Genomic DNA, 14,102 nt, shown 5'->3' on the forward strand with positions numbered 1-14,102 from the left:
CCGCAGCTAATAACGTGTATAATGCACAGCATGCAGCACTGTCTAATAACACTACACGTTACACACAACACAACTCTATGCCCTGTTATGGTCGCATACAGTAGGCATACAGGCAATGACAAGTATGCTTCCAGGCCATTACTGAGCATGTGCAAACAGTCCACCGCAGCTAATAACGTGTATAACGCACAGCATGCAGCACTTTCTAATAACACTACACATTACACACAACACAACTCTATGCCCTGTTATGGTCACATACAGTAGGGCATACAGGCAATGACCAGTATGCTTCCAGGTCATTACTGAGCATGTGCAAACAGTCCACCACAGCTAATAACGTGTATAACACACAGCATGCAGCACTCTCTAATAACACTACACGTTACACACAACACAACTCTATGCCCTGTTATGGTCGCATACAGTAGGCATACAGGCAATGACAAGTATGCTTCCAGGCCATTACTGAGCATGTGCAAACAGTCCACCGCAGCTAATAACGTGTATAACGCACAGCATGCAGCACTTTCTAATAACACTACACGTTACACACAACACAACTCTATGCCCTGTTATGGTCGCATACAGTAGGCATACAGGCAATGACAAGTATGCTTCCAGGTCATTACTGAGCATGTGCAAACAGTCCACTGCAGCTAATAACGTGTATAACACACAGCATGCTGCACTCTCTAATAACACTACACGTTACACACAACACAACTCTATGCCCTGTTATGGTCGCATACAGTAGGCATACAGGCAATGGCAAGTATGCTTCCAGGTCATTACTGAGCATGTGCAAACAGTCCACCGCAGCTAATAACGTGTATAACACACAGCATGCAGCACTTTCTAATAACGCTACACGTTACACACAACACAACTCTATGCCCCGTTATGGTCGCATACAGTAGGCATACAGGCAATGACAAGTATGCTTCCAGGTCATTACTGAGCATGTGCAAACAGTCCACCGCAGCTAATAACGTGTATAACGCACAGCATGCAGCACTTTCTAATAATGCTACACACAACACAACTCTATGCCCTGTTATGGTCGCATACAGTAGGGCATACAGGCAATGACAAGTATGCTTCCAGGTCATTACTGAGCATGTGCAGACAGTCCACCGCAGCTAATAACGTGTATAACGCACAGCATGCAGCACTTTCTAATAACGCTACACGTTACACACAACACAACTCTATGCCCTGTTATGGTCACATACAGTACAGCATACAGGCAATGACAAGTATGCTTCCAGGTCATTACTGAGCATGTGCAAACAGTCCAACGCAGCTAATAACGTGTATAACGCACAGCATGCAGCACTTTCTAATAACACTACACGTTACACACAACACAACTCTATGCCCTGTTATGGTCGCATACAGTAGGCATACAGGCAATGACAAGTATGCTGCCAGGTCATTACTGAGCATGTGCAGACAGTCCACCGCAGCTAATAACATGTATAACACACAGCATGCAGCACTTTCTAATAACACTACACGTTACACACAACACAACTCTATGCCCTGTTATCATCGCATACAGTAGGGCATACAGGCAATGACAAGTATGCTTCCAGGTCATTACTGAGCATGTGCAAACAGCCCACCGCAGCTAATAACGTGTATAACACACAGCATGCAGCACTCTCTAATAACACTACACGTTACACACAACACAACTCTATGCCCTGTTATGGTCGCATACAGTAGGCATACAGGCAATGACAAGTATGCTTCCAGGCCATTACTGAGCATGTGCAAACAGCCCACCGCAGCTAATAACATGTATAACACACAGCATGCAGCACTTTCTAATAATGCTACACGTTACACACAACACAACTCTATGCCCTGTTATGGTCGCATACAGTAGGGCATACAGGCAATGACAAGTATGCTTCCAGGTCATTACTGAGCATGTGCAGACAGTCCACCGCAGCTAATAACGTGTATAACGCACAGCATGCAGCACTCTCTAATAACACTACACATTACACACAACACAACTCTATGCCCTGTTATGGTCGCATACAGTAGGGCATACAGGCAATGACAAGTATGCTTCCAGGTCATTACTGAGCATGTGCAAACAGCCCACCGCAGCTAATAACGTGTATAACGCACAGCATGCAGCACTTTCTAATAACGCTACACGGTACACACAACACAACTCTATCCCCTGTTATGGTCGCATACAATAGGCATACAGGCAATGACAAGTATGCTTCCAGGTCATTACTGAGCATGTGCAAACAGTCCAACATAGCTAATAACGTGTATAACGCACAGCATGCAGCACTTTCTAATAATGCTACACGTTACACACAACACAACTCTATGCCCTGTTATGGTCGCATACAGTAGGGCATACAGGCAATGACAAGTATGCTTCCAGGTCATTACTGAGCATGTGCAAACAGCCCACCGCAGCTAATAACGTGTATAACGCCCAGCATGCAGCACTTTCTAATAACACTACACGTTACACACAACTCTATGCCCTGTTATGGTCACATACAGTAGGCATACAGGCAATGACAAGTATGCTTCCAGGTCATTACTGAGCATGTGCAAACAGCCCACCGCAGCTAATAACGTGTATAACACACAGCATGCTGCACTTTCTAATAACACTACACGTTACACACAACACAACTCTATGCCCCGTTATGGTCGCATACAGTAGGGCATACAGGCAATGACAAGTATGCTGCCAGGTCATTACTGAGCATGTGCAAACAGTCCACCGCAGCTAATAACGTGTATAACGCACAGCATGCAGCACTTTCTAATAACACTACACGTTACACACAACACAACTCTATGCCCTGTTATGGTCGCATACAGTAGGCATACAGGCAATGACAAGTATGCTTCCAGGTCATTACTGAGCATGTGCAAACAGTCCACCGCAGCTAATAACGTGTATAACGCACAGCATGCAGCACTTTCTAATAACACTACACGTTACACACAACACAACTCTATGCCCTGTTATGGTTACATACAGTAGGCATACAGGCAATGACAAGTATGCTTCCAGGTCATTACTGAGCATGTGCAAACAGTCCAACGCAGCTAATAACGTGTATAACACACAGCATGCTGCACTGTCTAATAATGCTACACGTTACACACAAACACTGTGAATGTCGCACAGACTTAGTATTGCTGTGCGTTAGTCTGCGTTAAAACATTTTCTAACATGCGACTTTAACGTTGCACTGTGAAAGAGGCCTAAATGTATTTCAAAGCTAAAAATCCTATTACATGTAATTTAAACAAGAGTTTAACAATAAATATTTCTTTCTTTAGAAGGAATGTATTGAATAATAATATTTATGTGTAATAACAAAGCAAATATACATATATGATGATTGCTGCTGTAATGTGATTTTTAAACTTCTTTCGCTTATCTACAACTTTGACATTTGAAAGATGCTTGTAACATAAGCAAAAAATGTTTTAGGTTCTGTAACTAAAAATAATCCTATAAGTTTCACGGCCTGGAATATGCTGAGATGTCACAGAGCAATATTTTAAAGAAGTACCCTAACTTTACAGTGTACAATGACATTTTGCAAAAACATATACGTATGCCAGCTTTTCCTGCATGAACAAACTGCTAGAATTCTGTCACTATGACAGAACGATGAAATGTTATTAAACAATTCTATGTAACTGAAAAAATAAATAAGAAAAAGACTCTTTTCTTTGCTACGAATGTTTTATTCAGTATCCAGGCTACACATACAATTCATTATATCACTTTTTACTTTTTGCTTCCGCTTTGCTTTAATCTTCATCTACATGGACCCCCTTTATCTCCCCTTTAGGCTGGGTTCACACTGGGCGTTGCCTGCCCTGTAATAGGAGGAACGCAATGCACTGGAATGGAAAAGAGCCTCCGCGCATGATCTGAACATTACGCTGCACATAGCAAAGTATACATATAGGTAATGAAAAGTATGCTTCGCTGTCACTGTTAAGTTAACGGAAACATCCAAGCATGAAAAAAAAATCCACATACCTGGGGCTTCCCCCAGCCCCTAGCTGCCGTCCTGTGTCCTCGCCGCAGCTCAAGTGGCTCCCGGTTTCCTCCGCTGCAGAAGCCGAGCTTGCCAGGTCTGCTTCCTGGCCGGCTTCCTGTGCGCTCCACAGCGCAAGTAACGTGGTCCGGCTGACGTCATCAGGGAGCCACTTGAGCTGCGGCGAGGACTAAGGACGGCAGCCAGGGGCTGGAGGAAGCCCCAGGTAAGTGCATTTTTTTTTATGCTTGGACCTTCCCTTTAACACACACATTTTGTGGATGGAGCAAATTTGTCAATTTGGTGGATCATGCAGGACAGAACATTTTGGTCTATTGGTGGCAGGTCGGGAGCGTGTTGCTAGCGGCGGTGTTAGATTCACCAACCGACAAAGCTACTCTCATCTGTCCATGGCGTAGTTCCGGTCTCTTCTCCCCCCACTGGCTGCTTCTTCCTCTCCTCACTTCTGAGTGTCGGCCGCCTGTGTGACATCCCAAATACTGGAGGCCAAACGCTGGGGTCTCCAGTGATCATGTACAGGTAGTGCCACATTGCCCCTAGTGTCTGTCCCCTGAATTACGTCACACATGTATCTGGGACTAAGGAGTGAGGAAACAGCAGCCAGCGGGGACAGCAGAGACCGGGACTACACGGGACTGGGAGACCCAGCAGGGGAACCCACATTTTTAAAGATTTCATGATGAAATTGATTGAAAATCTGTGAGTAGTGTGTGGGGGAATCAGGCAGATAGAGCCTCTCTGAGATCAGATAATGAACTGAGGGGTCTATCTGTTGGCCACATTGACCAGAGTATAGTGCAGTGCTATTTGTCTTTATTGGCCACGTGATCAGAGTTGGCACCAGAGGGTGTGGCAATAAGTCTCATGCAATGCAGGAGGTGTGTCTGCCTCTATGTATGGTGGAGTTAGAAGGGTGGAGCATAAACAGATGATGTAATAAGGGAGGTTTGATGAAAAAGTAACACGGCACCAGTAGGAGGAGCAACACAAAAGCAAAATACAGGACGAACATATGGGAGAAGAAACCAAAATCTCAGTAGAGTGATGCCACCCCATACGTGTTTGCCACGCCTCATTATGTGTGGGTCTATGCCCCGCCCCCTATGTGTCCTCCATGTTTAACCTCCCTGGCGGTAAGCCCGTGCTGAGCACGGGCTATGCCGCCGGGAGGCACTGCTCAGGCCCCGCTGGGCCGATTTGCATAATTTTTTTGGGGCTGCACGCAGCTAGCACTTTGCTAGCTGCGTGCAGTGCCCGATCGCTGCCGCTACCTGCCGATATGCCGCTATACGCGTCGCCGCAGCCGCCCCCCCCCCAGACCCCTTGCGCTGCCTGGCCAATCAGTGCCAGGCAGCGCTGTGGGGTGGATCGGAGTCCCCTTTGACGTCACGACGTCGATGACGTCGGTGACGTCATCCCGCCCCGTCGCCATGGCGACGGGGGAAGCCCTCCAGGAGATCCCGTTCTTTGAACGGGATCTCTTGATCTCCAATCGCCGGCGGCTATCATGTAGCAAGACCTCGTCTCGCTACATGAAGAAAAAATTTTTTAAAAAAAAAAACGTATTTGCTACCCCCTGGCGGATTTTGACAAACCGCCAGGAGGGTTAAAGGCATATCATCAGCATAAACTTTACCTTTACCTCCGTCCCCTTCTTCCCCCAAAATAAATGCTTCCTGGCAACATTGTTCCTGAGATCTCCCCACACTCCCCCACCTATACATAAAAAAGGGGAAATAATGGTGCAAGGGATTGCCGCTAGTAGAAAATCGCTAAAATAAAAGATATTTTGCTGCTGGACTCTGATAGTAAAATACCGGTAATAGTTACTGATATTGTACTATGGCTAAACCTAACCCTACTCTCACACAGAACCAATGCCTAACCCTACAACCCCCCCTGGTGGCGGCCAACCCTATGACCCTGAGACCTCCCCAGTGGCGCCTAACCCTATCCTCCTATGCCTAAACCTAACCCTACTCTCACACAGAACCAATGCCTAACCCTACAACCCCCCCTGGTGGCGGCTAACCCTATGACCCTGAGACCTCCCCAGTGGCGCCTAACCCTATCCTCCTATGCCTAAACCTAACCCTACTCTCACACAGAACCAATGCCTAACCCTACAACCCCCCCTGGTGGCGGCTAACCCTATGACCCTGAGACCTCCCCAGTGGCGCCTAACCCTATCCTCCTATGCCTAAACCTAACCCTACTCTCACACAGAACCAATGCCTAACCTTACAACCCCCCCTGGTGGCGGCTAACCCTATGACCCTGAGACCTCCCCAGTGGCTCCTAACCCTATCCTCCTATGCCTAAGCTTTAACCCCCAGCCGCAAAGCCACAATTTGCAGCAAAGAAAGTAAATTTATGCGCTCGGAGGCACCGCTGCAAAGCTGCTATTAGCAACAAACAAGGTAGGTGCCCAATAGAATATACAAATCACGGCATTGCATAGCAGGCATGGAGCGATTCTATCAGGCAGCTCTGGGTGCCAAAATGTACCTTCTATTCCACAAATCGCAGCCATGATAAAATCCATCATTTGGGGCAAAGAAGGGAAATTTCAGCAATGGAGGCAGCTAATAGCGGGCTCCGCCGAGCGCACAAATTTCCCTTCTTTGCCGCACATTGAGGCTTTTATAATAGCTGGCTATAGCAGCGACATTTTTTCCATAAGGGCTCCTGAGCCCTTTTTTCCTGATACCTCCCCCCACACCCAGTTACCCCCACACATACCTATTGCCCTAATGCCACCTGTAACGTGCCCAGAGGGAACATATCGGCCAGTCTCATGTTATTGCTAAGAGAGTCTTATTTGTCAGGAACATAATAACACTTCCCAGAGAATATCCGGAATATTACACAAGTTATTGCTGAATTAATAGCCCGAGTGTCTCACTGTGCTGTGTTCCTGGAGGGGTATTAAAGGCAGAGGAGCCCCACCCATTACATGTAATAACCTGGCAGTAATGTGACAAGTGTGTGTTAGATTACAAGCTTAGCATCACTGATACCCAGAATATCACTTATTAACACTCTGGGCGATACAATTAGATTGCCCAGTAGGGGGCGCAGCACTTTTTTATTTTTTATTTTTTAATCATGTAGCGAGCCCTGGGCTCGCTACATGATAGCCGCAGCGCAGCGGCATCCCCCCACCCACTCCGATCGCCGAAAGTAACCAGGAAATCCCGTTCAGAACGGGATTTCCTGCTGGGCTTCCCCGGTCGCCATGGCGACCGGGCGGGATGACGTCGCCGACGTCATGGACGTCGTGACGTCAGAGGGAGTCCCGATCCACCCCTCAGCGCTGCCTGGCACTGATTGGCCAGGCTGCGCAGGGGGTCGGGGAGGGGGGGGGGGCTGCGCGGCACGGCGGCGAGTGGCGGATCGGCGGCGAGTGACGGCGATCGGAAGTTACACGCAGCTAGCAAAGTGCTAGCTGCGTGTAACAAAAAAAAAATTATGCAAATCGGCCCACCAGGGCCTGAGAACTCCTCCTGCGCGACATACCCCGAGCTCAGCTCGGGATTATCGCCCAGGAGGTTAATTACCTCCGCCTCCTTTATCCTACTAATATAATAAATGGGAAAGTTCGGATGTTTGGATGTTTGTTACTCGATCACGCAAAAATGGCTGAACGGATTTGAATGACATTTGGCACACACATAGTACATTACCTGGAATAAAGTATAGGATGCGTTTTATCCCCATAACCAAAAAGGGGGCGGAGACAAATACAAATTTCACTGGAAAATGTAAACTGCAGCCATTCTTACACTGTTAATGGCAGGGTTCTCAAACTTTGCACAGTTGGTCGCTGGGTGACTGGGATTAATATTCAGAAAGGTGGGTGGAGTCTATAAAAGCCAATCAAAATTCACCTATTGATTTTCAAGGGGAATATTTACATTGCTGCCATTCTTGCACTGTTAATGGCACAAGCCTTAAACCTGGTACAGTTGATCATTGGGTGACTGGGGTTCAAATTCAGACAATGGGGTGGAGCCAAAACAGCCAATCAGATTTGTTTAATCTCAATGCAAATTATTGATGCCAAAGACCGCAAAGCTCACAAACTTGGTTATTGAGTAATTGTGTGTTAGGGTTAGAAATAGTAGGCGGGGCCAACACCAGCCAAATACATACCTGAACAATGTTAGGAAATAAGTGGGTGGAGAAAAATACAAATTTCATTGCGCAAATGTAAACTGCAGCCATTCTTACACTGTTAATGGCAGGGTTCTCAAACTTTGCACAGTTGGTCGCTGGGTGACTGAGATTAATATTCAAAAAAGTGGGTGGAGCCTATAAAAGCCAATCAAAATCCACCTATTGATTTTTCGTTTCAAGGGTTTTTATTAAAGATATCAAAGATACACAGAGAAAGAGCAATAGTACCCCACACATGGGGAAATGCCAAATTATACAGAATGATAAATTGTTCATAACAGAGTGATCATAGCACAAAAACTTCGCATATAATTCTAAAGTGTAGAACCACAAGATAATAATTGCTAAATAGTTAAGGGGGGGGGGGGAGGGATAAATTAGGTAAGAAGAAGGATTGAAAGGGAAAGGAGAGGGATATGGGAAAAGGGAAAAGAACGGTCCATGAGTGGAGTGACCACAACATGCCAATGGACCTGTTCTAGGGATAGCAGGGGTAAAACAAGGATAGAGGGGAGGGGCACCTATTGATTTTTAAGGGGAATATTTAATTGCTGCCATTCTTGCACTGTTAATGGCACAAGCCTCTTGCACTGTTAATCACCTGTACCTGGTACACTTGGCCATTGGGTGATTGGGGTTCAAATTCAGAAAAGGGGTGGAGCCACATCCAATCAGATTAATTTTATTTCAATGCAAATTATTGATGCCAAAGACTGCAAAGCTCACAAACTTGGTCATTAAGTAATTGTGTGTTAGGGTTAGGAAAAGGGGGAGGGGTCAACACTAGCCAAATACATACCCGGGCAACGCAGGGCGTCCAGCTAGTGTTTAATATTTACATGTTTGTTAAAGCAAGAAAATAGTGAATGATATCAGTCTCCGCCTCCTGTACATTATAGCCAATAGAAGCAGGCCTTTATTAAGGAGTAAGCCTTACTAATAGCTGTGATCAGTATAACAGTGAATCACAGTTAAGATGAAGAACCATTTGAACAGATATATTTGTCATTACATTTCTCATTAGTAGCAAAATAATAAGTGTACATTTCAAAAGGGCTCCTGGAAAAAAGGGCACCTGATATAGACGCAAAAAGCCATATTCGGCTACAAAGGGCACCTGGTGTAGCCCATATGCCAAATTCAGCTACAAAAAGCACCTGGTGTAGCCCATATGCCAAATTCAGCTAAAAGGGGCACCTGGTGTAGCCCATATGCCAAATTCAGCTACAAAGGGTACCTGGTGTAGTCCATATGCCAGATTCAGCTACAAAGGGCGCCTGGTGTAGCCCATATGCCAGATTCAGCTACAAAGGGCGCCTGGTGTAGCCCATATGCCAGATTCCGCTACAAAGGGCACCTGGTGTAGCCCATATGCCAGATTCAGCTACAAAGGGCACCTGGTGTAGCCCATATGCCAGATTCAGCTACAAAGGGCGCCTGGTGTAGCCCATATGCCAGATTCAGCTACAAAGGGCGCCTGGTGTAGCCCATATGCCAGATTCAGCTACAAAGGGCACCTGGTGTAGCCCATATGCCAGATTCAGCTACAAAGGGCGCCTGGTGTAGCCCATATGCCAGATTCAGCTACAAAGGGCGCCTGGTGTAGCCCATATGCCAGATTCAGCTACAAAGGGCACCTGGTGTAGCCCATATGTCAGATTCAGCTACAAAGGGCACCTGGTGTAGCCCATATGTCAGATTCAGCTACAAAGGGCACCTGGTGTAGCCCATATGCCAGATTCAGCTACAAAGGGCACCTGGTGTAGCCCATATGCCAGATTCAGCTACAAAGGGCACCTGGTGTAGCCCATATGTCAGATTCAGCTACAAAGGGCGCCTGGTGTAGCCCATATGCCAGATTCCGCTACAAAGGGCACCTGGTGTAGCCCATATGCCAGATTCAGCTACAAAGGGTACCTGGTGTAGCCCATATGTCAGATTCAGCTACAAAGGGCACCTGGTGTAGCCCATATGCCAGATTCAGCTACAAAGGGCACCTGGTGTAGCCCATATGCCAGATTCAGCTACAAAGGGCACCTGGTGTAGCCCATATGCCAGATTCAGCTACAAAGGGCACCTGGTGTAGCCCATATGCCAGATTCAGCTACAAAGGGCACCTGGTGTAGCCCATATGGCAAATTTGGCTACAAAGGGCACCTGGTGTAGCCAAAAAGCTAGTTTTAGTTTACAAAAAGGATGCTGTTATAGGCAAAATTTGTTGGGCTATAAAAGGGCTCAGGACATAGCCGAGAAAAGTGATTACTATGACCTAACTTCTCTCTACTCTTACACAGAACCCTACCCTGGTGGTGCCTAACCCTAAGACCCCCCTGGTGGTGCCTAACCCTAACCCCCCCTGGTGGTGCCTAACCCTAACCCCCCCTGGGGTGCCTAACCCTAAGACCCCCCTGGTGGTGCCTAACCCTAACCCCCCCTGGTGGTGCCTAACCCTAACCCCCCCTGGGGTGCCTAACCCTAAGACCCCCCTGGTGGTGCCTAACCCTAACCGCCCCTGGTGGTGCCTAACCCTAACCCCCCCTGGTGGTGCCTAACCCTAACCCCCCCGGTGGTGCCTAACCCTAAGACCCCCACAAATTGTGATGCCTCCCCCTGCACCCCCGAATAAAAAATCTTAGCTATTAAAGGGCACCCTTTTGTATTAGAATCAAAAACCTTTCAGCCAAAACCCTTGTAACCGAATCATAAATATGGGCTAAAAAGGGGTGCCCTTTTTTGATCAAATCGGAAACCCTGTAGCTGAAAGAAAACTCGGGAGCCCTTTTCACCACCTTGTAGCCCATATTTGCAGAAATAACATTGAAGTCTATGGAGGAGCACTTTTAATATAGATGGCTCAGGAGCCCTTTTCAACTGATTCGGAGAAGAATGCTGGATTGTTTTATATATAATGACATCTCCTTCCTTGTGATCAGGCTTGATCAAATCCAAATTTGGGAGATACCCAGATAGTTGTATCCGAATATCTCCCAGTAAAGCTGTGCAGGGGGGGGGAGGAGGGGCGGGGGGGGGGGGGTGCGTGTTCTTAGCTCCGTCCCTCAGCACCTCCCATGATGCGGTTCATGCGCACCACGTGACTGCAAACACTTCCTCCTTCAACCCGGAAGGAGGAAGTGTTTGGAGTCATGTGACCGGCGCATGAACCGCATCGTGGGAGGCGCTGAGGACGGAGCTAAGAAGACGTCAGGCAGGTAAGAATAAACCCCACCCCCCCCCCCCCCCCAACACAGCATTAATGGGAGAGATCCAGATACAACTATCCGGGTATCTCCCGAATTCGGATTTGAGCAAGCCTGCTTGTGATTTCACACTTTTTTTTAATCTTCATTTCTACTCAGAAATCCTAACACAGCCTCCCCCTAAACCTATCCCCGCATGTAGGGGCTCGGTGAAGGTCGCAGAGAAGGTGTGGAGGTGTCTGATGGGGTCACACCTATCATAGAAGGAGATCTGCCCGGCCTCATAATCCAGATCTATCCTGACTCTATCGCTGGAGAAATCAGCAGGCAACTGGATCTCTTTCCTGCCATGTATCACAAAACACTTGTTATTATACCTGTACAGACCCCAAGATCTTTTAGTATATCCAATCTCTGACCTATCTCCCCACTTGTCTATACTGGGGTAACACATCCCGACTATCCACCACTCTGATCCCCCAACATCCACTTCCCAGTAATGTTGCCCTGAGGAGAAACTCTGGCTGCTCAACACCTGATTATAATGCTCAAATCTCTCTGGTGTTTCAGGGTACTGCTGCTCTACAAATGACCAGGATGCAGTTTTCCTGTCAGCTGATATACGGAGCTCATAACCAGCTGTGTTTACATCCAGTAATATGTCTGCAGGCTGTAAATAGTTATAGATCCTCCCAGTTACCCCAGACATGATATCAGCCAGTCCTGTGTGTAGTGTGTGTGAGATGCCGGCCAAATCCAGATCCCCTCCATCATGGAGCTGCTCATCATGTCTGTCCTCCGTGTCACACAAGTCACCTGTGTCTGATTCTGCGCTCTCCTCGTCCTCTTCTTCCTCCTCATCTCCCTCCTCCGTGTCCAGTAAGTCACCTGTGTCTGATTCTGCATTCTCCTCGTCCTCTTCTTCTTCCCCCTCATCTCTGTCCTCCATGTCACACAAGTCACCTGTGTCTAATTCTGCACTGCCCTCATCCTCCTCCTCTTCTTCCTCCTCATCTCCCTCCTCCATGTCACACAAGTCACCTGTGTCTAATTCTGCACCCTCCTCCTCCTCTTCTTCCTCCTCATCTCCCTCCTCCATGTCCAATAAGTCACCTGTGTCTGATTCTGCACTGTCCTCATCCTCTTCTTCTTCCTCATCCTCCTCCTCCATGTCACAGGATTCACCTGTGTCTGATTCTGCACTGTCCTCATCCTCTTCTTCTTCCTCATCCTCCTCCTCCATGTCACAGGATTCACCTGTGTCTGATTCTGTTTCCTCCCCATCTCCCTCCTCTAAGTCACACAAGTCACCTGTGTGTGATTCCTGTAAGACAGTCAGTGGATCAGTCATGTTACACAGCTCCTCAATGTGACGCATCTTCCTGGACAGCTCCGCCTTCTTTATCTCCAGCTGCTGAATCCTCACATTGTATTTGCTTGATATCTCCATTGCCTGCTTGGTGATATCACTCAGGACTTTCTTCTCAAGGTCTTCCAGACGTTTCCTGAGCTCTGTAAACAGGATAGATACTCTCTGTGTTTCACCATCTGCTTTTTCTTGAGATTTTTTCCTGCGTTTCTCCAGACTCTGCACTCTCTCCTTATTTTTCTCTGTCTGTTTGATGAGTTTCTCCACATAGGTTCTCAACTGCTTCTTCTTCTCCTCAGAGGCCTCATCCAGTGACTCCATCTTATGTCCTACATGTCCCCCAATCACATAGCAGGACACACAGACACAGGCAGCATCCTCCGTGCAGTAATACTCCAGGATCTTCTTATGGACGGAGCATTTCCTGGACTCCAGGGAGGTGGTTGGGTCACACAAGACATGATCTGGTGCCTTGCTGTGGACTCTCAGGTGTTTATCACACAGAGAAACTTCACACAGTAGACAGGATTTCACAGCAGGTACAGGAAAGTCCACACAGTGACTGCAGAAGACTTCCTGGCTTGGCTGAGTAGACTGGAAGTTCTCCACGATGTTACGCAGCTTTATGTTCCTCTGCAGTGCCGTCCGTTCCTGGAACCTCTCTCTGCATTCAGGACAGGAATATCCTCCAGACCCCTCCTGTGAGTCCAAAACACGATCAATACAGACCCGGCAGAAGTTGTGGCCACATCTCAGGGTTACAGGATCGGTATATATGTCCAGACAGAGGGAACACTCCAGCTCCACTCTCAGACCACCAGATGCCATCGCTGACAGCAGAAGAGGAAAGTGAAAGTGAAATCCTCGGTGTCAGAAGTCCATGTTATCAGTCCCACACATTCCTGCCTGGGGAGGGGCTGAGACTGTTGCTGTGTTCTCAGCATTAGTTACTATTTCCTGGAATTATATAGAAAAGGAGATTACAGCTAATATGTAGCTGCTCAGGAACTGAAGGGTAATTTATAGTGAATTCACACCTCATGTACTGGCCTCAGACTTCTCAACACTTCAGCCAGGGGCATAGCAATAGGGGGTGCAGAGGTTGCAGCCGCATCGGGGCCCTTGGGCCAAAGGGGCCCCAAAGGACCCTCCCTGAACTGCAGTATTAGCTCTCTATTGGTCCTGCGTAGAGATGAGCGTAATGGAGTAATTACGATTTCGCGAAATTTCGCGTAATTAGTGTAATTACGTTTATGGCCGTAAGTACATAATCGTAATGAAGAAGGA

At 47.4% G+C, this 14,102-nt stretch overlaps 1 protein-coding gene across 1 annotated transcript; it reads right to left on the reverse strand.

Annotated features, from left to right (window-relative positions):
- Positions 1–11,499: 11,499 nt before the first annotated feature.
- Positions 11,500–13,649, reverse strand: LOC137562467 (E3 ubiquitin/ISG15 ligase TRIM25-like). The gene has a single exon (XM_068273834.1). The coding sequence runs from the start codon at positions 13,641–13,643 to the stop codon at positions 11,598–11,600; it is 2,046 nt and encodes a 681-aa protein (XP_068129935.1). The 5' UTR covers positions 13,644–13,649; the 3' UTR covers positions 11,500–11,597.
- Between the last annotated feature and the right edge of the window lie 453 nt (positions 13,650–14,102).

This window comes from Hyperolius riggenbachi, chromosome 3 (assembly GCF_040937935.1).
Source record: "Hyperolius riggenbachi isolate aHypRig1 chromosome 3, aHypRig1.pri, whole genome shotgun sequence".
Lineage (NCBI taxonomy): Eukaryota > Metazoa > Chordata > Amphibia > Anura > Hyperoliidae > Hyperolius > Hyperolius riggenbachi.

Bases quoted from the DNA above. Each gene is read 5' to 3' on its own strand.
- LOC137562467 (XM_068273834.1), bottom strand. From the start codon at position 13,643: ATGGCATCTGGTGGTCTGAGAGTGGAGCTGGAGTGTTCCCTCTGTCTG.